Source organism: Piliocolobus tephrosceles, chromosome 1 (assembly GCF_002776525.5).
Source record: "Piliocolobus tephrosceles isolate RC106 chromosome 1, ASM277652v3, whole genome shotgun sequence".
NCBI classification, from domain to species: Eukaryota; Metazoa; Chordata; class Mammalia; order Primates; family Cercopithecidae; genus Piliocolobus; species Piliocolobus tephrosceles.
Window position 1 is genome coordinate 93,422,673 of NC_045434.1, and position 24,830 is coordinate 93,447,502.

General features: G+C 44.8%; 1 protein-coding gene across 6 annotated transcripts in view; it reads left to right on the forward strand.

Moving 5' to 3' along the window:
* The window catches only part of DAP3 (death associated protein 3), a 52,324-nt gene extending 33,067 nt beyond the window's left edge, over nucleotides 1–19,257 (forward strand). For 4 of the 6 annotated variants that reach the window (XM_026457064.1, XM_026457063.1, XM_026457066.1 and 1 more), the window contains 9 exons: nucleotides 4,127–4,228; nucleotides 8,486–8,594; nucleotides 9,056–9,148; nucleotides 10,861–10,991; nucleotides 12,521–12,601; nucleotides 12,687–12,845; nucleotides 14,838–14,897; nucleotides 15,432–15,521; nucleotides 17,673–19,257. In XM_026457064.1, coding sequence (XP_026312849.1) covers nucleotides 4,127–4,228; nucleotides 8,486–8,594; nucleotides 9,056–9,148; nucleotides 10,861–10,991; nucleotides 12,521–12,601; nucleotides 12,687–12,845; nucleotides 14,838–14,897; nucleotides 15,432–15,521; nucleotides 17,673–18,083 — 1,236 coding nt within the window. In that variant the 3' untranslated portion in view covers nucleotides 18,084–19,257. The remainder of the gene's footprint in view (nucleotides 1–4,126; nucleotides 4,229–8,485; nucleotides 8,595–9,055; nucleotides 9,149–10,860; nucleotides 10,992–12,520; nucleotides 12,602–12,686; nucleotides 12,846–14,837; nucleotides 14,898–15,431; nucleotides 15,522–17,672) is intronic. The other 2 variants (XR_003309952.1, XM_026457067.2) reach the window with 2 other exon arrangements.
* The last annotated feature ends 5,573 nt before the right edge of the window (nucleotides 19,258–24,830 follow it).

Genomic DNA, 24,830 nt, shown 5'->3' on the forward strand with positions numbered 1-24,830 from the left:
CCATAAACAAATGGGTGTAAACGTGTACCAGTAAAACTCTGTTTACAAAGCAGGTGCCCAGCCATAACTTAACAACCTCTGGTATGGAGAATACTAAAGAAATTAAACTACTTGCCCACAATTTTCTACCAGGGTAGGTTCAGAACCCAGTTTTTCTAATAACCAATCTGGTGCTATTTTGCAGTTTTGTAAGTGGATTTCCTAGGGTCTGGAGAGGGAACTAACTTGATTGGTTATGAGAAGAGCAGCATTTACAGTGAATTTTGTCTGCAGAAGCCAGGATTCCAGCAGTATCTAGTGTTGCATTTTCTAGTCCAGTTCCCCATTAGACTGGATATTGATTTCTTTTTGTTGCTGCCTCTCATAAATGAAATTAATTTGTGGTCTGTGCTGTAATGTGAAGAACCAGTAGCTTCCTTCCCTGTCCCTACCCTCTGAGTCTTCCCATCTTAATACAGTCTGTGTGGAAGGAAAAAAAGAATCACCCATTACCCAAAACATGATCTCAGCAGGGTGTGTTTTAAATATATCTCTAGGCTTTGGCCATGCGGGGTGGCTCATGACTATCATCCTAGCACTTTGGGAGGCCGAGGCAGGAGGATCACTTGAGGTCAGTTCTAGTCCAGCCTGGCCAACATGGCGAAAGCCTGTCTCTACTAAAAATACTGAAATTAGCTGGGTGTGGTGGCGGGCACCTGTAATCCCAGCTACTCCAGGAGGCTGAGGCAGGAGAATCGCTTGAACCGAGGAGACAGAAGTTGCAGTGAGCCAAGATTGCGCCCCTGCACTCCAGCCTGGGCAAGAGAGCGAGACTGTGTCTTAAAAAGTATATATATATTGCTGGGTGAGGTGGCTCATGCCTGTAATCCCAATATATATATACCATTCACCTATTTTGACAAACACAAAATGAAGTAGAATAAATGAATCAAGCCACTGAAGTGTCTTTCAGTTTTCTCTGTAATTGTAGTCCTTTTGTCTGCCCGTTCCTCTGGGGTTTCTATGGAAACAGCAGCATGCAGATGATCTTGTCACATGACTGGAGCATCTCTATACACAGCACAGAAGAATCCAGATGGCAAGAATTGTCTCTGCTACCCCTACATCTACGGTTTACTTTGATGAGCAATTGGCTTCATTATTTAGGCCACCACTTTTATATACATACTGGGTTTGGGGACAGCAATCAGCATTCTTGGCTAAGATAAATGAGGATGGGCACAGTAGCTTATGCCTGCAATCCCCGCACTTTGGGAGGCCTAGGCGGGAGAATCACTTGAGCTTAGGAGTTCTAGACTAGCCTAGGCAACATAGCAAGACCCTAACTCTAAACAATTTTTTTTTTTTCGAGACAGAGTTTTACTCTTTTTGCCCAGGCTGGAGTGCAATGGCGTGGTCTCGTCTCACTGCAACCTCCACCTCCCGGTTTAAGTGATTTTCCTGTCTCAGCCTCCCAAGTAACTGTGATTACAGGCACCTGCCACCATGCCTGGCTAATTATTTGTATTTTTTGTAGAGACAGGCTTTCGCCCTCTTGGCCAGGCTGGTCTTGAACTCTTGACCTCATGATCCACCGACCTTGGCCTCCCATAGTGCTGGGATGACAGGCATGAGCCACCGCACTCGGCCAAAAGTTTTTCAATTAGCAGTGCATAGTGGCATGCACCTGTAGTCCCAGCTACTCGAGAGGTTTAGGTACAAGGATCACTTGAGCCGAAGAGGTCAAGGCTACAGTCAGCTGAGATCAGGCCACTGCACTCCAGTCTGGGCAACAGGCTTTCTCAAAACAATGGGAGATATCTTTTCCAGCTTTATAAGAGATGAGTGGTCCAGGGCACAGTGGCTCATGCCTGTAATCCCAACACTGAGAGGCTAAAGCGGGAGGATCACTGGAGCTCAGGAGTTCAAGACTAACCTGGGCAACATAGCAAGACCTCATCTCTACCAAAAAAGTCAAAAAATTAGCCAGGTGTAGCGGTGCACACCTGTGGTCCCAGCTACTCGTGAGGCTGAGGCAGGAGGATCTCTTGAACCTGGGAATTGGAGGCCTCAGTGAGCCGTGATTGCACCACCATACTCCATCCTGGTAAACCGAGCAAGATCTTGTCTCAAAAAAAAAAAAAAAAAAAAGACATAAAGGCTGGGTGCAGTGGCTCACACCTGTAATCCCAGCACTTTGGGAAGATCACTTGAAGACTAGCCTGTCCAACATGGAGAAACCCTGTCTCTACTAAAAATACAAAATTAGCCAGATGTGGTGGCACATGCCTGTGATCCTAGCTACTTGGGAGGCTGAGGCAGGAGAATTGCTTGAACCCAGGAGGCAGAGGTTGTGGTTAGCCAAGATCGCACCATTGCACTTTAGCCTGGGCAACAGGGGTGAAACTCCATCTCAAAAAAAAAAAAAAAAAAAAGAATACATAAAGATATGAGTGAGTAGCAGGCCTTATCCAATTTTCAAAGTCTTGGTCACAGATAAGAAGACAAGGCTGGGCTAGGCACTGTGTCTCACGCCTGTAATCCCAGCACTTTGGGAGGTCGAGGTGAGTGGATCACGAGGTCAAGAGATTGAGACCATTCTGGTCAATATGGTGAAACCCCATCTCTCCTAAAAATACAAAAATTTGCTGGGCATGGTGGTGCGTGCCTGTAGTCCCAACTGCTTGGGAGGCTGAGGCAGGAGAATTGCTTGAACCTCAGAGGCGGAGGTTGCAGTGAGCTGAGATCGCACCATTGCACTCCAGCCTGGGTGACAGAGTGAGACTCCGTCTCAAAAAAAAAAAAAAGAAGAAGACAAGACTAGGCAAGGTGGCTCACCCTGTAATCGCAACATTTTGGGAGGCTGAGGCAGGCAGATCACCTGAGGTCAGGAGTTTAAGACCAGCCTGGCCAACGTGGTGAAACACCGTCTCTACTAAAAACACAAAAATTAGCCGGGTGTGGTGGCACATGTCTGTAATGCCAGCTACTGGGAGGCTGAGGCAGGAGAATTGCGTGTACCCGGGAGGCGGAGGTTGCAGTGAGCTAAGATCGCGCCATTGCACTCCTGCCTGGGTGACAAAAGTAAAACTCCATCTTAAAAAAAAAATTTAAGCCGGGTGCAGTGGCTCATGCCTGTAATCCCAGCACTTTGGGAGGCCCAGGCGGGTGGATCACGAGGTCAGGAGATCGAGACCATCCTGGCTAACAAGGTGAAACCCCGTCTCTACTAAAAATACAAAAAAATTAGCCAGGCATGGTGGTGGGCGCCTGTAGTCCCAGCTACTCGGGAGGCTGAGGCAGGAGAATCGCTTGAACCCGGGAGGCGGAGCTTGCAGTGAGCTGAGATCCAGCCACTGCACTCCAGCCTGGGCGACCGAGCGAGACTCCATCTCAAAAAAAAAAAAAAAAGAAGACAAGACTAGGCAAGGTGGCTCACCCTGTAATCGCAACATTTTGGGAGGCTGAGGCGGGCAGATCACCTGAGGTCAGGAGTTTAAGACCAGCCTGGCCAACGTGGTGAAACCCCGTCTCTACTAAAAACACAAAAATTAGCCGGGTGTGGTGGCACATGTCTGTAATGCCAGCTACTGGGAGGCTGAGGCAGGAGAATTGTGTGTACCTGGGAGGCGGAGGTTGCAGTGAGCTAAGATCGCGCCATTGCACTCCTGCCTGGGTGACAAAAGTAAAACTCCATCTTAAAAAAAAATTTAAGCCGGGTGCAGTGGCTCATGCCTGTAATCCCAGCACTTTGGGAGGCCCAGGCGGGTGGATCATGAGGTCAGGAGATCGAGACCATCCTGGCTAACAAGGTGAAACCCCGTCTCTACTAAAAATACAAAAAATTAGCCAGGCATGGTGGTGGGTGCCTGTAGTCCCAGCTACTCGGGAGGCTGAGGCAGGAGAATCGCTTGAACCCGGGAGGCGGAGCTTGCAGTGAGCTGAGATCCAGCCACTGCACTCCAGCCTGGGCGACAGAGCGAGACTCCGTCTCAAAAAAGAAAAAAAGAGTGTATATATATATATATATATTTATTTATTTATTTATTTATTTATATATACACACACACATACACAGATAAGAAGACAAAAAGAAAGTCTTGGTCACTTTGTCACCATTATACCTGTTTGCACTCTTATTTCCTAGGCCAAGCATGGGGATCAGCACGAGGGTCAGCACTACAACATCTCCCCCCAGGATTTGAAGACTGTATTTCCCCATGGCCTTCCTCCTCGCTTTGCGATGCAGGTGCTCAAGACAGGGAATGGTACTGGGGGGAGCCCAGAATATAAGCTGCTGCAAAGGGGTTGGGCTAAATGAGAAGAAAATTATAAAAGATGAAATTTAATCTGAAAAACAGAAATTCATCTGTTGATTACCTTTTGTGACTAGTACAATTACTTTAAGCTCATGTTTAAACAGCATTGATGTTTTCCTCCTTGTATAGCCCAAGAAGATTCCAGTAATTTCAGCATCAAATAATTGTTTTAAATGAACTTAAAATTTGCCTTGGCAAAATATCATGAAAATAGTTAATATGCTGCACTAAAGCAAAATCATAATATACTCCTGAGCTAAATAGAAGCGATATTTTGATTAGATGCATTGGTTTTTATTCTCCCATGTATTTTGTGAAAATGTTATCAAACTTGCCTGTGCAGGTGAGTTTTAGCGTGCGAGCCAGAGGATCTTATTTCTTCAGTGTGGCTTATTTCAGGAAATTAGATGAATAATAAGGGCATAACAGGTCGGGCGCTATGGCTCATGCCTGTAATCCCAACTGCACTTTGGGAGGCCAAGGTGGAGGGATCACTTGAGCCCAGGAGTTTGAGAACAGTCTGGGCAACATAGGGAGACCTGTCTCTCCAAAAATTAAAAATAAAAAATGAGCTGGACATGGTGCACACCTGTAGTCACAGCTCCTTGGGTGGCTGAGGTTGGAGGATCACTTGAGCTCAGGAGGCGGGGGCTTCATTAAGCTGTGATTGCATCACTGTACCCCAGCCTGGGCAACAGAGCGAGACCTTATCTCAAGCATAAAATAAAGTAAGTTATAACAGGCCAGGCAAGGTAGTTTATGCCTGTAGTCTCAGCACTTTGGGAGGTGAAGGTGGGACGATCATTTGAGTGCGGGAGTTTAAGACCAGCTGGGCAATATAATGAGACTGTATCTTTATTTAGAAAGAAAAACACGGGCAACCTCCTGGGGTCCCCTTCCACACTGTGGAAGCTTTGTTCTTTTCCTCTTCGCAATAAATTCTTGCTGTTGCTCACTCAAAAAAAAAAAAAAAAAAAAAAACATTTAGTCCTGTGTGGTAGCTACTTAGGAGGCTGAGGCAGGAGGATGGCTTGAGCCCAGGAGTTCAGGCTGCAGTGAGCTACGATAGTGCCACGGCACTCCAACTTGGGCAACAGAGTCTCTAAAAAACAATTTTAATTAAAAAAAATTTTTGTTGTTGTTAAGATTGGAAATGGGACACAACCAGAAGAAAGCATCTGCAGTGGCACTTTAAACTGTTCAAGACATTCAAGTACAATGTTGATTTAGCTTCAGGGTTGTGAGGTGCTGTCTTTAATTAACTATTTGAAATTGTTTTCAGACTGGGTTAACCAACAATGCTCTGGAAGAACTTAAACATTCTTTTCATAATTTTCATTTACGTGAAGGCCCACTTCCTCACCATTATTGTGGATATTAGCATTGTCATACTACCTAATATGACATTTTTTTCTTTTTAATACTGCTTCTTTTGGAGCAGACCTAACTGATGGACAGTGTGCCTAGAGTAGCTGACTTTATTTTATTATTATTATTATTTATTTATTTATTTATTTATTTATTTTTGAGATGGAGTCTCGCTCTGTCGCCCGGGCTGGAGTGCAGTGGCCGGATCTCAGCTCACTGCAAGCTCCGCCTCCCGGGTTTAGGCCATTCTCCTGCCTCAGCCTCCTGAGTAGCTGGGACTACAGGCACCTGCCACCTCGCCCGGCTAGTTTTTTGTATTTTTTAGTAGAGACGGGGTTTCACCGTGTTAGCCAGGATGGTCTCGATCTCCTGACCTCGTGATCCGCCCGTCTCGGCCTCCCAAAGTGCTGGGATTACAGGCTTGAGCTGCTGCGCCCGGCCTATTATTATTATTTTAATTACAGAGACAGGGTCTCACTCTGACAGCCAGGCTGGAGTACGGTGGCGTGACCATAGCACACTCTACATCTCTGACCTCCTGGGCTCAAGTGATCCTCCTGTCTTGGTATTTCAAAGTGCTGGGATTACAGGTGTGAGCCACAGCTCCCAGCCCTTATGTGCCTTTTTTTTTTTTTTTGAAACAGAGTTTCACTTTTGTCACTCAGGCTGGAATGCAGTGATGTGATCTCAGCTCACTGCAACCTCCGCCTCCTGAGTTCAAGTGATTCTCCTGCCTCAGCCTCCCCAGTCGCTGGGATTACAGGTGCTCGCCACCACGCCTGGCTAATTTTTTTTTTTTGAGATGGAGTCTCACTCTGTTGCCCAGGCTGGAGTGCAGTGGTGCAATCTGGGCTCACTGCAAGCTTCGCCTCCTGGGTTCACGCCATTCTCCTGCCTCAGCCTCCCGAGTAGCTGGGACTACAGGTGCCCACTACCACGCCCGGCTAATTTTTTGTATTTTTAGTAGAGATGGGGATTTGCCATATTGGCCAGGCTGGTCTCCAACTACTAACCTCAGGTGATCCACCTGCCGTGGCCTCCCAAAGTGCTGGGATTACAGGCGTGAGCCACCACGCCCAGCCGACATTTGTTTTAATACCTGTATCATGTTTTTTTGAACATTGACGCTTCCATTAAGTTTGGAATCGCCTGTCAAATCCTACACCAATTCAATTGTTTTGTTAGGATTTCTTTTAAAAATATCAACACTGGCTGGGTACAGTGGCTCATGCCTGTAATCCCAGCACTTTGGGAAGTCGAGGTGAGCAGATTACTTAAGGCCAGGAGTTCAAGACAAGCCTGGCCGAGCATGGTGAAACTCCGTCTCTACTAAAAATACAAAAATTAGCTGGGCATGGTGGCACACGCCTGTAGTCACAGCTACTTGTGAGACTGAAGCAAGAAAAACGCTTGACCCCGGGAGGCAGAGCTTGCAGTGAGCTGAGATCGTGTCACTGCACTCCAGTCTGTGCGACAGAGCGAGACTGTCTCAAAAAAATTAAGAAATTAACACTATTTTAGTTATACTTACAAACAGTATTTGTTAGATATTTATTCTTATTAGTAGACGTATTTTAATATTTTCTTTGCAAATCAGTTTCACACACATTAGTGCTTCCCAAATTTCCCGCCAAAGTATTCTGGTAGCAAAAGGGGAATGAACACATAAACTCTGAAAGGTTAGTATGCTGGGGGTGTGAGGTATGGATGGCCTTAGAGTTGTGGGGGCAGCTGGTAACGCCTGCTCCTGAGCTGCCATGTATTTAGTTCTAGAGAAAAAAGTAAATGGTTAAAGTAATAAAAATAAATTTTATAGGCCAGGCACGGTGGCTCATGCCTATAATCCCAGCACCTTGGAGGACCTAGGTGGGCGGATCATGAGGTCAGGAGTTCGAGGCCAGCCTGACCAACATGGTGAAACCCTGTCTCTACTAAAATTACAAAAATCAGCCTGGCGTGGTTGCGGCACCTGTAATCCCAGCTACTGAGGAGGCTGAGGCCAGAGAGTTGCTTGAACCCAGGAGGCGGAGATTGCAGTGAGCCGAGATCACGCCACTGCACTCTAGCCTGGGTGACAGAGCGAGACTCCGTCTCAAAAAAAAAAAAAAATTAACTAAAAATAAATTTTAGGCCGGGCGCACTGGCTCATGCCTGTAGTCCCTGCACTTGAGAGAGGCCGAGGCGGGGGGATCACCTGAGGCCGGGAGTTTGAGACCAGCCTGACCAACATTGAGAAACTCCATCTGTACTAAAAATACAAAATAGCTGGGCGTGGTGGTGCATGCCTATAATCCCAGCTACTCAGGAGGCTGAGGTGGGAGAATCACTTGAACCAGGAGGCAGAGGTTGTGGTGAGCCGAGATCATGCCATTGCATTCCAGCCTGGGCAACAAGAGTGAAACTCCGACTCAAAAAAAAAAAGTTAATGTTTATTGAATTATTAACTTGTGTCAGAAATTTTAAGCATTTTTCTTTATGCTTTCCATATTTACAGTGGCCCTAAGTGGTATACATAATTTTGTCACGAGACATATCAATTATTTATAGATTTCAGCTGAGATAGAATATATGCTTCAGTAACAGGAATAATCAAAAGCTAACTATCATGTTACTTAGTGCGGAATAATGTATTTCAGTTTTTAGCTAAGTTATATGGATAGATTTTCAAACTCAGTACCAACCCAGCTTCTCCTAACCGAATAAATTAGAGGCATGCAATTTGATGGTCTTGGTTGCCACTTTTGGCAGAGTATATATACCAAAAACTGGCTAGAAATTCCACACCCCACCTACTCCTTCCTTCTTTCCTATTTTATCAGGTGAAGACATTCAGTGAAGCTTGCCTGATGGTAAGGAAACCAGCCCTAGAACTTCTGCATTACCTGAAAAACACCAATTTTGCTTATCCGGCTGTACGATATCTTCTGTGTATCCTTTCCTGCCTGCTTGGACCCTCATGAACCAATGCTTTCTCCCCTCAAATAAGGGAAAAGAAGAAATGAAAAAAAGTACTATTGAGGCCGGGCACTGTGGCTCACACCTGTAATCCCAGGAGTTTGGGAAGCGGAAGCAGGCATATCACCTGAAGTCAGGAGTTTAAGACCTGCCTGGCCAACATGGTGAAACCCCGCATTTACTAAAAATCAAAAAATTAGCCGGGTGTGATAGCGTGCACCTGTAATCCCAGCTACTTGGGCAGCTGAGGCAGGAGAACCGCTTGAACCCGGGAAGTGGAGGTTGCTGTGAGCTGATATCAAGCCACTGCACTCCAGCCTGGGAGACAGAGTGAGATCCTGTCTCAGAAAAAAAAAAACAAAACAAAGCGTAACTACTGTTCACAGTACAAATGATCCTTCTAGTCATGTTTTCTTTAACAACACATACTTTAGATGGAGAGAAGGGAACAGGAAAAACCCTCAGTCTCTGCCATGTTATTCATTTCTGTGCAAAACAGGACTGGCTGATACTACATATTCCAGATGGTGAGAACTTCCTGTTGTTTCTTCTGTCTGTTAGGTTTAGTTATCCTGTTACTGTGGTACCAGGATAAATGCAAAACTTGCATTTATCTCTTTTGCAGCTTTAATTTTTTTTTCTTTTCTTTTTTTTTTTTTTTGAGATGGAGTTTCGCTCTTGTTGGCCAGTCTGGAGTGCAGTGGTGCAATCTCAGGTCACTGCAACCTCTGCCTCCCAGGCTCAAGAGATTCTCCTGCTTCAGCCTCCCAAGTAGCTGGGATTGCAGGTACCCATCACACCACCACGCCCAGGTAGTTTTTGTAGTTTTATAGAGACAGGGTTTCACCATGTTGGCCGGGCTGGTCTTGAACTCCTGACCTCAGGTGATGCACCTGCCTCGGCCTCCCAAAGTGCTGGGATTACAGGCATGAGCTACTGCGCCCGGCCTCAGCTTCAACTTTCCTAGCTAAAGGAAAAGGCTTTGCCAGTCACGATGGCTGACACCCATAATCACAGCACTTTGGGAGGCCGAGGCCGGAATATTGCTTAGAGCCCAGGAGGAGGCTGCAGTGAGCCGTGATCGCACCATTACACTCTAGCGTGGGCAACAAAGCAAGACCCTGTCTCAAAAAAAAAAAAAAAAAAAAAGCCTTTGCTCCAGATGTGGAGCAGTCTGAGCTCATCCATCATGATTTCTTCGTGATATTACTGCCAAGCAGGTTACAAGGTGAAGTCAATGTGACAAAAGGAAATTGGAGTAAAAGCTTCCTGAAGCCTTTTGATGCTAAGCAGTCCTTCTTTTGATATTTAATACCCATGAGCATAAACTTCTGCCTTAGAGGTCGCCATGGAGTTTTTTGTTGTTGTTTTTTTGTTTTTGTTTTTGTTTTGCCATCGGTTAACAATCCTGAGTACCCATAGAGCCTTTTACTATTTATCAGCATTCTAGAGTCGTCAGTGTGGATTGTCAAAACTTGCATTTATCTCTTTTGTGTTCAATGTTGTGTGCATCCACATTTTCTTTTTTAAACAACCCTGCTTGCGTAGTAACATCCACATTTTCTAACTTACCTTTCAAACCTGCCAGTAAGCAGAAGTGACATTTAATTCACTTGGTATGATTTATATATTGATTCTAATCATAATGTTTAGTCTAAGCTGGACCTGACAAGGCCAGGCACAGTGGTGCACCAGACTTTGAGAGGCTGAGGCAGGAGGATCGCCTGAGCCTGGGAGTTCAAGGTTACAGTGAACTGTGATCACATCCTGCCTTCTAGCCTGGGTGACAGAGCAAGAGGCTGTCTCAAAAAACAAAGAAAAGAGCCGGGTGCGGTGGCTCAAGCCTGTAATCCCAGCACTTTGGGAGGCCGAGACGGGTGGATCAGGAGATCGAGACCATCCTGGCTAACACGGTGAAACCCCATCTCTACTAAAAAATACAAAAAACTAGCCGGGCAAGGTGGCGGGCGCCTGTAGTCCCAGCTACTTGGGAGGCTAAGGCAGGAGAATGGCATAAACCCGGGAGGCAGAGCTTGCAGTGAGCTGAGATCCGGCCACTGCACTCCAGCCTGGGCGATAGAGCGAGACTGTCTCAAAAAAAAAAAAAAAAAAAAAAACAAAGAAAAGAAGTATATATGAGAAACTAAAGTCATTTCCCATAACTTAAAAGAGGCTGGAATATTTTGAGTTGAATACAGTTTCTGCCTGGCTTGTTTTCTTCTGCCTCTTTTTTTTAAAGCTCATCTTTGGGTGAAAAATTGTCAGGATCTTCTGCAGTCCAACTACAACAAACAGCGCTTTGATCAACCTTTAGAGGCTTCAACCTGGCTGAAGAATTTCAAAACTACAAATGAGCGCTTCTTGAACCAGGTGACTAGACTCTCAGTTGAGTGCTTGGTAGTCCTTATATGGATTCTTTGTGCCCTGAGTACCAATAGACAATGGAGAACTGATACTGGAGTTGAAATATCTGTATCATTTTTAATTTCTTTTTGTAAGTTTTGCTCACAGTGGACTCATAACTTGAAACTCATTTATCCATGTGAAATAAATAGGCAACAGTAAGTTGTTCCCATTTTGTGGGTAGCAAAGTGAAATCCAGTTGATTCATTGACTTGTCAAGGTACATCCTCCCATCCCTCACAAGCACATTTCCAACTACATGATTTTCTCCAGATAAGATCTTTTTAGGGAACCAGAAATGTATTGGAAAAATTCTTTACCCTGGTGATTCTTGGATACCCTGTCTAGACCAGGGGCCTTCAACTCTGGGTATAAAGCAGAGTCACCTAAGAGCTTGTTAAAAATGCAGATGCTGGCCGGGCGCGGTGGCTTAAGCCTGTAATCCCAGCACTTTGGGAGGCCGAGACGGGCGGATCACGAGGTCAGGAGATCGAGACCATCCTGGCTAACACGGTGAAACCCTGTCTCTACTAAAAAAATACAAAAAACTAGCCGGGCGAGGTGGCGGGCGCCTGTAGTCCCAGCTACTCGGGAGGCCGAGGCAGGAGAATGGCGTGAACCCGGGAGGCAGAGCTTGCAGTGAGCTGAGATCTGGCCACTGCACTCCAGCCTGGGCGACAGAGCGAGACTCCGTCTCAAAAAAAAAAAAAAAAATGCAGATGCCATTCTGGACATTTTCATCAGAATCCCTTATGTATGTTTTTTCAAGACTCCAAGCATAAATGGATTAGAAAGCATTTACTTTGGTCAGGAGTTCGAGATGAGCCTGGCCAACATGATGAAATCCCGTCTCTACTGAAAATACAAAAATTAGCTGGGCGTGGTGGTGCACGCCTGTAGGCCCATCTATTCAGGAGGCTGAGGCAGGGGAATCTCTTGAACCTGGTAATCAGAGGTTGCAGTGAGCCGAGATAGCACCACTGCACTCCAGCCTGGGTGACAGAGCGAGATATGGTCTCAAAAAACAGAAAAAAGAGGTCAGGCGTGGTGGCTCAGACATGTAATCCTAGCATTTTGGGAGGCCGAGGTGGGCAGATCACCTGAGGTCAGGAATTCTAGCCTGGCCAACATGGTGAAACCCCATCTCTACTAAAAGTACAAAAATTAGCCAGGCATGTTGGCAGACGCCCGAAATCCCAGCTACTCAGGAGGCTGAGGCAGGAGAATCGCTTGAACCTGGGAAGTGGATGTTGCAGTGAGCTGAGATCGCACCACTGCATTTCAGCCTGGGTTACAGAGTGAGACTCTGTCTCAAAAAAAAAAAAAAAGAAAGAAAAAAGAAAGCATTCACTTCTACATTGAGATCTCTTACAGAACCTGAACAATAGATTAAAATGAACTCCTATTAACCTTAGTCTCCAACCTTTTCAAGCGATGGTTTCACCCTTAGGCCAAGTAGCCTTTTTTTAATTTTAATTTTCTTTGCTTGCTTTTAGATAAAAGTTCAAGAGCAGTATGTCTGGAATAAGAGAGAAAGCACTGAGAAAGGCAGTCCTCTGGGAGAAGTGGTTGAACAGGTATAAGAAAAGACACTGAATGTGTAACATGCGATAACAAGAGAAGGCCTCCGGTAGCACTACAATCCACTGTCTCTCCCAATAGGGCATCACACGGGTGAGGAACGCCACAGATGCAGTTGGAATTGTGCTGAAAGAGCTAAAGAGGCAAAGTTCTTTGGGTATTTTTCACCTCCTGGTGGCCGTGGATGGAATCAATGCTCTTTGGGGAAGAACCACCCTGAAAAGAGAAGATAAAAGCCCGGTAGGAAAACTGGGTGTCTCTATCGATATTCTTTCTCTGATTTCTGGTTCCATCAGTATGGAGGCTGGGTCTTAGCCTTGTAGACCATACAATATGTTTTCTTATTTTTCTTATAAAGTAAGATAAACAGTTAACAGCTGGGTGCAGTGGCTCACGCCTTAATCCCAGTGGCTCAGGATGCTGAGGTGGGACGGTCACTTGAGGCCAGGAGTTCAAGACTAGGATGGGCACTATAGCAAAGCCCCTGCCTCTAAAAAAAGCAAGAAATTGGCCAGTAGTCAGGCATGGTGGCACACACCTGTAGTCACCGCTACTGGAAAGCTGAGGCCAGAGGATCACTTGAGCCCTGGAGTTCAAGGTTGTAATGTGGCGTGATTGAAACATTGCACACCAACCTGGGTGACAGAGTGAGATCCCGTCTCTTAAAAAATATATATATGGCTGGGCGCAGTGGCTCATGCCTGTAATCCCAGCAGTTGGGGAGACTGAGGCGGGCGAATCACCTGAGGTCAGAGTTTGAGACCAGCTTGACCAACATGGTGAAACCCCGTCTTTACTAAAAATACAAAAACTGGCCGGGCATGGTGGCACATGCCTGTAATCCCACCTACTCGGGAGGCTGAGGCAGGAGAATCGCTTGAACCCAGGAGGCGATCGCGCCACTGCACTCCAGCCTGGGCAACAAGCGAAACTCTGTGTCAAAAAAAACCCATATATATATACACACACACACATACATATATATTCATATATATGTGTGTATATGCACATATACATTCATATGTATGTGCACGTTTGCTTATATATGCACATATTCACATATGTATATATGCACATATATACACATATATTCATATATGTATATGCATATACATATGTGCATGTATACACATATATTCATGTTCATATATGCGTGTATATATATGAAGATAAACGGCAAGGCCTGTGGTGGCTGATGCCTGTAATCCCAGCACTTTTAGGAGGCCGAGATGGGTGGTTTGCTTGAGTCCAGGAGTTTGGAGTTTGAGATCAGCCTGGGGAGCACGGTGAAACCCTATCTCTACAAAAAATACAAAAAACTAGCTGGGCATGGTGGTTTGCATCTGTATGTAGCTCCAGCTCCTTGAATGGCTGAGATGGGAGGATGGCTTGAGCCCAAGAGGCAGAGGCTGCAATGAGTGGAGATGGTATCACTGCATTCCAGGCTGGGCAACAGAATGAGACTCTGTCTCAAAAAAAAAAAAAAAAAAAAAAAAGATAAACAGTAAAATGGAAACAGAGGAGAAGGTAATGCCAAGAGTTCCACTATTCATTGAAAACTAAGGGAGTATATTGTGGAAAGAGAATGACAGCAGAAGCTATGTTTTCTTTCTTTCTGAATTTTTTTATCTTTTGATTCTTTTTTCAAAATGAGGCTAGATTGTCTAAGCAGAGGAGATCAGAAGCATCAAAATGGGGCTGGTTTGGGGTAGTGGGTGTTTTTCTCGGTGACTGTTGTTCATCTCCAGAAGCATGGCAGTTCTAAGGCCAGAGGCTATGTGGCTTATCCCAGAGGGAGCACCTTCAGGTATACAATTATGTCTTAGTTGAAGGTTTTAAAAAAATTGTTGTCGCCAGGCGCGGTGGTTCATGCTTGTAATCCTAGCACTTTGGGAGGCCAAGGTGGGCGGATTACAAGGTCAGAAGTTCGAGACCATCCTGGCTAACACGGTGAAACCCTGTCTCTACTAAAAATACAAAAAATTAGGTGCTGGTGGCACCTGCCTGTAGTCCCAGCTACTCAGGAGGCTGAGGCAGGAGAATTGCTTGAACCCAGGAGGCAGAGGTTGCAATGAGCTGAGATCACGCCACTGCACTCCAGCCTGGGCAACAGAGCAAGACTCTGTCAAGAAAAACAAAAAAAAAAACACACAAAAAAATTGTCAGTTGTTTCAGGAGAACATCTGGGAAAGGCACGTGATGATCTCTTCTCTCTTTCTGTCCAATATGCAGATTGCCCCAGAGGAATTAGCACTTGTTCACAACTTGAGGAAAATGATGAAAAATGACTGGGTAAGTGTATATGATACCTCACACATTTCAGAAAGAAATGTATTTTCATTTTAAACATGTTCTCCTATTTCATTGCTAGTACTTTACAGTCTCTAATTTTATGGACAGTAAGTTATTATGTCTTATTTAATTCCTGTATCTGTACCAAGTTAGAAATAAGGTCTGAATTAAAATCTATGTATATGGTTTATAATCTTTCCACTTAACTCAAGTAAGTTTATTCATAACCATTTTATTTAAATATTGGCCTAATTTTATTTTGCTTGCAGACATTTAAAGTGTTTTTGTATTTCCTTACGGTCTTTGGAAAAGAGTTTGAGACCCACACATATGTCATGGTAAATTAAAATCAGGCAGCAGTTTACTGTCAGAGCCAAAGCTGGAATAACCAATTTAATTGCCATTTAACTGTGCTAGACCATACTTTTGTAACATTGTATGCCCAAGAAAGAAAAAAACATTTACAGATGATTAAATTGCAGTTTTCTATCCTTTTCAACTTTTTCCAGTTCAGCCTTTTCTCGTTTCTTTCAGCATGGTGGCGCCATTGTGTCAACTTTGAGCCAGACTGGGTCTCTCTTTAAGCCCCGGAAAGCCTATCTGCCCCAGGAGTTGCTGGGAAAGGTCAAGTCAAAGGAAAATTTGTCTTAGATTGTTATCCTGTCTAAAGAAAAATATTTATTAATCTATTTATTTTGACATAATTTCAGACTTAGAGAAAAGTCATATTCCTTTATGCCCTTCTCCTGGATTCCTAAAATATTAACTTGATCATAATTGCTTTAGCCGTCTTTCTTTCTCCAGAGTTTCTTTGTTTTTTTTTTTTTTTTTGAGGCGGAGACTTGCTCTGTCACCCAGGCTTGAGTGCGATAGCGCAATCTCGGCTCACCGCAACCTCCGCCTCCTGGGTTCAAGTGATTCTCCTTTCTCAGCCTCCTAAGTAGCTGGGATTACAGGTGTCCACCACCACACCCAGCTAAATTTTTTTTTTTTTTTAGTAGAGATGAGGTTTCATCATGTTGGCCAGGCTGGTTTCAAACTCCTGATCACAAGTGATCTGCCCACCTCAGCCTCCCAAAGTGCTAGGATTATAGGCGTGAGTCACGGTGCCTGGTCTTAATGCTTCTTTGTCTCCAAATAATGTCTCATTCATATAAACAAAGATACTTTAATATATACCCTGAGCATAATTATCAAAGTCAGAAAATTGACATTGATGTCATACTTATACCTAATTAGTGGAATTTATTCTGATGTAGCCAGTTATCCCGGTATCTTTTATACAAAAATAAATCCCAGATAATGTGTCACATTAAGTTGTCGTGTCTCTGGCCAGGTGCAGTGGCTCACGCCTGTAATCCCAGCACTTTGGGAGGCCGAGGCAGGTGGATCACGAGGTCAGGAGATCGAGACCATCCTGGCTAACACGGTGAAACCCTGTCTCTACTAAAAATACAAAAAACTAGCCGGGCGTGGTGGTACGTGCGTGTAGTCCCAGTTACTTGGGAGGCTGAGGCAGAAGAATTGCTTGAACCCAGGAGGCGGAGGTTGCAGTGAACCAAGATTGCGCCACTGCACTCCAGCCTGAGCCACAAAGCAAGACTCCGTCTCAAGAAAAAAAAAAATTCCTTCCTGTGAGCATGGTGGCTCACAGCTGTAATCCCAGCACTTTGGGAGGCCAAGGCAGAAGGATCCCTTGAGCTCAGGAGTTTGAGACTAGCCTGGGCAACAAAGTGAGACCCCACCTTTACAAAAAAAATTTTTAAATTAGCTGGGCATGGTGGCATTCGCCTGTAGTCACAGCTACTCTGAAGACTGAGGTAGGAGGATTGCTTGAGCCCGGGGGATCAAGGTTGTAGTCACCCCTGATTTTGCCAGTGCACTCCATCCTGGGCAACAGAGTGAGGCCCTGTCTCAACAGCAAAAAAAAAAAAGCTCCTTCAAACTTGCTTCTATATCCTTTTAACATGTCCCGATCATTATGTTTTTGGAGACAGGGTCTCACTCTGTGACCCAGGTTGTAGTGCGGTAGCACCATCATAACTCACTGTAGCCTTGAGCACATGCCACCATACCCAACCACGCTGAATGTTGTCTTTCCTTTTTTTTTTTTTTTTTTTTTTTTAGAGGCAGGGTCTTAACTATGTTTTTGCCTAGGGTGGTCTTGAACTGCTAGCTTCAAGCAGTCCTCCCACCTCAGCCTCCTAAAGTGCTGGGATTACAGGCGTGAGCCATCATATCCAGCTCCTATCATTCTTTGACCCCTTCTTTATTTTCTGTCATAAGAATATGTTCCAGGCCGGGCACGGTGGCTCACACCTGTAACCCTAGCATGGGAGGCTGAGGTGGGTGGATCACAAGGTCAGGAGATTGAGACCATCCTGGCTAACACGGTGAAACCCCGTCTCTACTAAAAATGCAAAAAAAAAAAAAATTAGCCGGGCATGGCAGCGGGTGCCTGTAATCCCAGCTACTTGGGAGGCTGAGGCAGGAGAATGGTGTGAACCCGGGAGGCAGAGCTTGCAGTGAGCTGAGATCGCGTCACTGCACTCCAGCCTAGGCGACAGAGCGAGAGTCCGTCTCAAAAATACATATATATATAGTATTTGTGGCCACATAGAGCACGAGTAGCCAGACACCATATGTGGAATCCTATATCAGGCAATGTTGCCAGAGAATGAGAAGTAGAGTTACATTGCCTTCAAAGTGCTTAAGTAGTTGTTCTGGTGCTTTGTCCCTTAACTAATATGTTTCCTGATCCTTTTTCTTCCCCAGGAAGGATTTGATGCCCTGGATCCCTTTATTCCCATCCTGGTTTCCAACTATAACCCAAAGGAATTTGAAAGTTGTATTCAGTATTATTTGGAAAACAATTGGCTTCAACATGAGAAAGGTCCATCGTTTAGTTTTTTCCTATCAGGGCTTTGTGATCACAGTAGAATCCCACTCAGTCAGAGCCTTGATCTCTTCTTCCATCAACAACAGCCTCTAATTTGTACTTTATCCTTTATCTTGACTTCTTTCTGGCTGATAAATGGTACAGAAAGGTGGGTGGAAGGTTGTTATGGTTTAATTTACAAAAGAGATTTTATCCCTAAATATTTCATGATAAAGAAGGGAGCAAAACCAACTCCATCCACTGGGCAGAGTTTCCAGGTAATTGGGTTCCTGCCACATTCTCCTTAATGAATTTATTCATTCAACAGACTTCACTTGAGAGATTCATTCTGGAACACCCATAGAATAATTCATACTGCGCAAAGGCTACTCCAGCACCTAAGTAAATCTTTGCCACACCTGTCCTAGTAGATGTACAGAAATTAACTTTCAGCACCATATTTCATCTATTCTGAAAGCATTCCAGCTGTTCATTTATTTGCCCTTGACCTCACCTTTGAATATGAGAGGGGATATAGAAGAAAAGCTAAGGCTGTTCTATCACTAGATAATAGAAAGTTAATAGTAATTGGAGGCCTGGTGCAGTGGCTCACGCCTGTAATCTGCACTTTGGTAGGCCAAGGTGGGAGGATCACTTGACATTGGCAGTTTGAGACCAGCCTGGTTTATATAGTGAGACCCTGTGTCTATTGAAAAAAGCAAAAAAAAAAAAAAAAAAAAATGTACTAATTGGAATAGCTTATTAAAGGAGTACAGTGAAGAGTGTGAGACTAACTGCAGCATGTTAAGTTGGGACACACAACGGACAGATTTCTAAGAGTTGGGAGACTGACAAAATCCTGACGTCCAGAAGACACTCTTGGAGTGGAAGGAGAGCTCCATGGTGGATTGGAGGAGTAGACACAGAAAAGGAAGTAATGCATACAAAAGAAGAGTAGCTTGTTGGGGTAAGGTCTAGAAGTAAGATCTCTTGGGAGATGATAATCACCTCAGAACGTAATTTGGATATAGTCGCCTCTGACTACACCATTTCCTGGGGAACACAGTGCAGCAGGAAACTGCCACTTACTTGTGTTTGTCTCCATTTTAGCTCCTACAGAAGAAGGGAAAAAAGAACTACTGTTCCTAAGTAATGCGAACCCCTCGCTGCTGGAGCGGCACTGTGCCTACCTCTAAGCCACGATCACAACATGTGAGGAAGACAGTGGACATCTCCTTTTGGCTGGATCTAGTGAGATGAGGAAGTTAGGCAGTACACAGGAAGAGGAGCCAGGCCCTTGTACCTAGGGGATTGGACAGGACTGCAGTTGGCTCTAGACCTGCATTAAAATGGGTTTCACTGTGAATGCGTGACAATAAGATGTTCCCTTATTCCTGAAACTTCTATTGGTTTATTGGATGTGGTTTTTCACATGTAAGATAATTGTGGCTCTTTTCCTAAAAAATAAAATACCTTTCTAAAGTGTTGTGTTAGATTAATAATATGGAAGGAGTCTTTAGATTGGCCAAATTGCATTTCTCTGATATTCTACTTGTTGCAGGTCAGAAGAGATCAATTCTACAGAAATTTCCAGTGGTTCTGTTGAGGCTTTATGGAATTCAGCATGTCAAAATTCACAGCTGGCCGGGCACAGTGGCTCATGCCTGTAATCCCAGCACTTTGGAAGCCCAAGGCGGGCAGACTGCTTGAGTTCAGGAGTTTGCAACCAGCCTGGGCAACATGGTAAAACCCTGTCTCTACTAAAACTATAAAAACTAGCCAGGCATGGTGGCATGTGCCTGTAATCCAAGGTACTCGGCAGGCTGAGGCAGGAGAATTGCTTCAACTTGGGAGGCAGATGTTGCAGTGAGCCGAGATTGCACTGCTGCACTCCAGCCTGGGCAACAGAGCAAGACTCCATCTCAAAAAAAAGAAACTATACTGTGCTATTTTACATGAGAGACTTCAGCATCTAAGGATGTTGCTACCTGGGGGAAGTGGGGTCCTGGAAGGAATCCTGCATAGGTATGAGGAATAACAATAATGGAAAATCAGGTATATTCCCTTTCTCCCAGTGCTTTTCTAAAAGGAATCTCTGTTACCAAATCTGCACAAATATATATGACCGGGCGTGGTGGCTCATGCATGTAATCCCAGCACTTTGGGAGGCCAAGGCGGGCAGATCACTTGAGGTCAGGAGTTCAAGACCAGCCTGGCCAACATGGTGAAACCCCATCTCTACTAAAAATACAAAAAGCCAGGGGTGATGGCACGCACCTCTAATCCCAGCTACTTGGGAGGCTGAGGCAGAAGACTCGCTTGAACCCAGGAGGCGAAGGTTGCAGTGAGCAGAGATAGCGCCACTGCACTCCAGCCTGTGTGATACTCTCTCTATATATACACATGTGTATATTATATGTATATATATTACATGTATATATTATGAATATATTAATATTACTATTAATATATTGTGTATTATACTATATACTACTTTGTTATATATTAGAAATATATTTACTTTGATATATGTTACTATCAAAGTAACATGTTGTATATTATATATTGTGTGTGAAAATATATATTACTCATAATATTGGGTCCTATAATGTATATATATTATATATATTTGTATTTTTTTATTTATAATTATATATTTTTAAGAGACTGTCTTGCCCTGTCTCCCAGGCTGGAGTGTAGTGGCATGATCACAGCTCACTGCAGCCCCAACTCCTGGACTCAATCAGTCCTTTTGCCTCAGCCTCCCAAGTAACTTGGGACCACAGGTGTGTGCTACCACAACTGGCTAATTTTTTAGTATTCGGTAGAGACAGAGTGTAGGTTGGTTTCCCAGGCTAGGCAATGTGGCAAAACCTCAGAGTGAGACCCAATCTCTAAATAAATAAATAATTTGAACAAAATAACTGCTAAATGTACACTAGAAACCATATTCCTGATGATAATTTAAAATATCTAAATGGAAAGATACTCCATGTTCATTGATTGGAGTACTCAATAGATGGCAGTTATTCCCATATTGACCTCTAGATTCAATGCAATCATTATCAAAATTTCAGCAGGTTTTTTGGAAAACTGACCAAGCACGGTGGTCCATGCCTCTAATCTCAGCACCTTGGGAGGCCAAGGTGGGCAGATCACTTGAGCCTAGGAGTTTGAGACCAGCCTGGGCAACATGGAGAAGCCTAGGCTCTACAACAAATAACAAAAATTAGCCAGGTATGGTGGCGTGCGCCTGTAGTTCCAGCTACTTGGGAGGCTGAGGCAGGAGGATCACTTGAACCCCAGAGCTTGAGGTTTCAGTGAGCCGTGATCATGCCACTGCTCTCCATCCTCAGCTGCAGAGTAAGACCCTGCCTCAAAAAACAAAAAGGAGGCCAGGCACGGTGGCTCAAGCCTGTAATCCCAGCACTTTGGGAGGCCGAGACGGGCAGATCACGAGGTCAGGAGATCGAGACCATCCCGGCTAACACGGTGAAACCCCGTCTCTACTAAAAAATACAAAAAACTAGCTGGGCGAGGTGGCGGGCGCCTGTAGTCCCAGCTACATGGGAGGCTGAGGCAGGAGAATGGCGTAAACCCGGGAGGCGGAGCTTGCAGTGAGCTGAGATCTGGCCACTACACTCCAGCCTGGGCGACAGAGCCAGACTCTGGCTCAAAAAAAAAAAAAAAAAAGGAAATTAAAAAGGGAAACTGACCTAAAGTTTATGTTTTTTTAAAATATTATTTTGAGACAGGGTCTCTCTTACCCAGGCTGGAATGTCAGGCTGCACTACCGCCTCGACCTTCTGGACTCAATCTTCCCACCTCAGCTCCACGAGTGGTTAGGACTACAGGCACATCACCACTCGTGGCTAATTTTGATTTTTTTTTTTTTTAAACAATGATGGGATCTCACTATGTTGCCCAGGCTGGTCTCAAACTCCTGGGCTCAAGTGATCCACTTGTCTCAGCCTCCCAAATTGCTGGGTGTATAAGTGTGAATGACTTTGGCCAGCCTATAACCCCATCGTCTGTTTCTGGGAAGACTAATGCACCCAAACACAATGCTACCTTCAATAGACGAATCTAAAATTGCAAGTAAAAATTCAAAAGAGGGCCAGGTGTGGTGGTGCACGCTTATAATCCCAGCACTTTGGGAGACCGAGGCAGGTGGATCACCTGAGGTCAGGAGTTTGAGACCAGCCTGAGTGACATCGTGAGCCAAGACAGTGACAGTGTCTCCAGCCTGGTGTGTCTCCAGCCTGGTGTCTCCAGCCTGGTGACAGTGCGAGACTCCGTCTCAAAAAAAAAAAAAAAGAATATAAAAGATTGAGTAGCATGATTAACACTTGTCCTAATGGAAGTATTTTTAAAAATTGAATCCCCAAACAACTTTTTTTTTTTTTTGTAGAAGTTCTTTTACATTCACATAATATACTTTATTTATTTATTTATTTATTTTTATTTTATTTTATTTTACTTTTTGAGACAGAGTCTCGCTCTGTCGCCCAGGCTGGAGTGCAGTGGCCGGATCTCAGCTCACTGCAAGTGCCGCCTCCCGGGGTTCATGCCATTCTCCTGCCTCAGCTTCCCGAGTAGCTGGGACTACAGATGCCCGCCACCACACCCAGCTAATTTTTTTGTATTTTTGGTAGAGATGAGGTTTCACTGCGTTAGCCAGGATGGTCTCAATCTCCTGACCTCATGATCTGCCCGCCTCAGCCTCCCAAAGTGCTGAGATTACAGGTGTGAGCCACCGTGCCCGGCCTCTACTTTATTTTTAATAGCCTAACTACAGTCATCCTTTTCTTTAACCCAGGAAGACACAGAGAGAGCAACTGAAGTTGCCTAAAGCTGAATTTGGACATCACCAAGCCTCAAGCCTCTAGAAAGGCAGAAGATTATGAAATAATGCTTTAATAAACATATTATTTAATAAGCATCTGTTGTTCTACAAAGTAGAAAATACATCAGGTCATTATTGTTGACCCTTGAACAATAACGTTTTTGGACTGCATGGGTCCATGGGTCCACTTAGTCACATATATATATATATATATTTTTTTTTTTTTTTTTTTTTTTTTAGACTCTCGCTCTGTTGCCCAGGCTGGAGTGCAGTGGCATGATCTCGGCTCACTGTAACCTCCGCAACCTGGGTTCAAGCTATCCTCCTGACTCAGCCTCCCTAGTAGCTGGACTTACAGGTGCCCCCCACCACGCCCGACTAATTTTTGTATTTATAGCAGAGATGGGGTGTCACCATATTGGCCAGGCTCTTCTCAAACTCCTGACCTCAGGTGATCCGCTCACTTCAGCCTCCCAAAGTGCTGGGATTACAGCTGTGAGCCACTGAGCCCGGCCTCGCAGATCTTTTTCAATAGAAGTTATATAGAGTGGACCTGCCTTTCTGGCCTCACCTTCCACCTATCAAATCCCACAACTTCTGAATGTACTTTCTTTTGAAACACATAAAGAACCTGTTCAAAATTGACTGACAATGGACCATAAACCAACTCAATATATTTCAAAGAATTTAAATCATACAGCCATGTACTCTGATTCTAATACAATTTAAGGTAGAAACCAGTAACAAAAAGAGAAGTAGAAACTCACATGTCTGGAAATAAAAACATGCTTTTCTGATGTGCCCATTGGTCAGGAAAATAAATCAGAATGGAAATGAGAAATTCAAATTAAACAATTGTGAAATTACTAAACACAAACTTAAACAAAAATTTTGTACATTGAAAATACTGGCTGGCAGGGCACGGTGACTCAGGCCTGTAATCCCAGCACTTTGGGAGGCCGAGGCAGGAGGATTCCTTGAGCCCAGGACTTCAAGACCAGCCTGGGCACCATAGTGAAACCTCATCTCCACCAAAAATACAAAAATTGACCGGGCACAGTGGCTCACGTCTGTAATCCCAGCACTTTTGGAGGCCAAAGCGGGCAGATCACCTGAGGTCAGGAGTTCAAGACCAGCCTGGCCAACATGGCAAAATCCTGTCTCTGCTAAAAAACACAAAAATCAGCTGGGCATGGTGGCAGGCGCCTGTAATCCCAGCTACTCGGGAGGCTGAGGCAGGGAGATTGCTTGAACCCAGGAGGGGGAAGTTGCAGTGAGCTGAGATCACGCCACTGCACTCCAGCCTGGGTGACAGAGCGAGACTCCGTCTGAAGAAAAAAAAAAAAAAAAAAAACCAAAAATTAGCTGGATTCGTGATGGCGCACACCTGTAGTCCCAGCTACTTAGGGGGCTGAGGTGGGAGGATGGCTTGAGCCCAAGAGGTCGAAGTTGCAGTGAGCCGTGTTTGTGCCACTGCACTCCAGCTTGAGTGACAAAGTGAGATCCTATCTCAAAAAAAATTTTTTTTTAACATTAAAATTTAAAAATATTAAAATTGGCCAGGTGCAGTGGCTTACGCCTGTAATCCCAGCACTTTGGGAGACTGAGGCTGGCAGATCACGAGGTCAGGAATTCGAGACCAGCCTGGCCAACATAGTGAAACCCTGTCTCTACTAAGAATACAAAAATGAGCCAGGTGTGGTGGCGCGTGCCTGTAGTCCTAGCTACTCGGGAGTCTGAGGCAGGAGAATCACTTGAACCTGGGAAGTGAAGGTTGCAGTGAGCTGAGATCGTGCCATTGCACTCCAGTCTCGGTGACAGAACGACACTCTGGCTAGAAGAGAGGGGGTTTTGTCACGTTGGCCAGGCTGGTCTTGAACTCCTGGCCTCAGGTGATCCACCTGCCTCAGCCTCCCAAAGTGCTGGGATTCGCTTCAGCCCAAGAGGTTGAGGCTGCAGCGAGCCAAGATTGCACCACTGCACTCCAGCCTGGGCAAGAGAGTGAGACCCTGTCTCTAAATAAATAAATAAGACTAAATAAATGTGGAATTACAAAGAGCTCAGAATAGACAAGAGAGTCTAAGATTTTATTTTTTATTTTCAGACGGAGTCTTGATCTGTCGCCCAGATTGGAGTGCAGTGGTGCTATCTCAGCTCACTGCAATCTCCGCCTCCCGGGTTCAAGTGATTCTCCTGCCTCAGCCTCTGG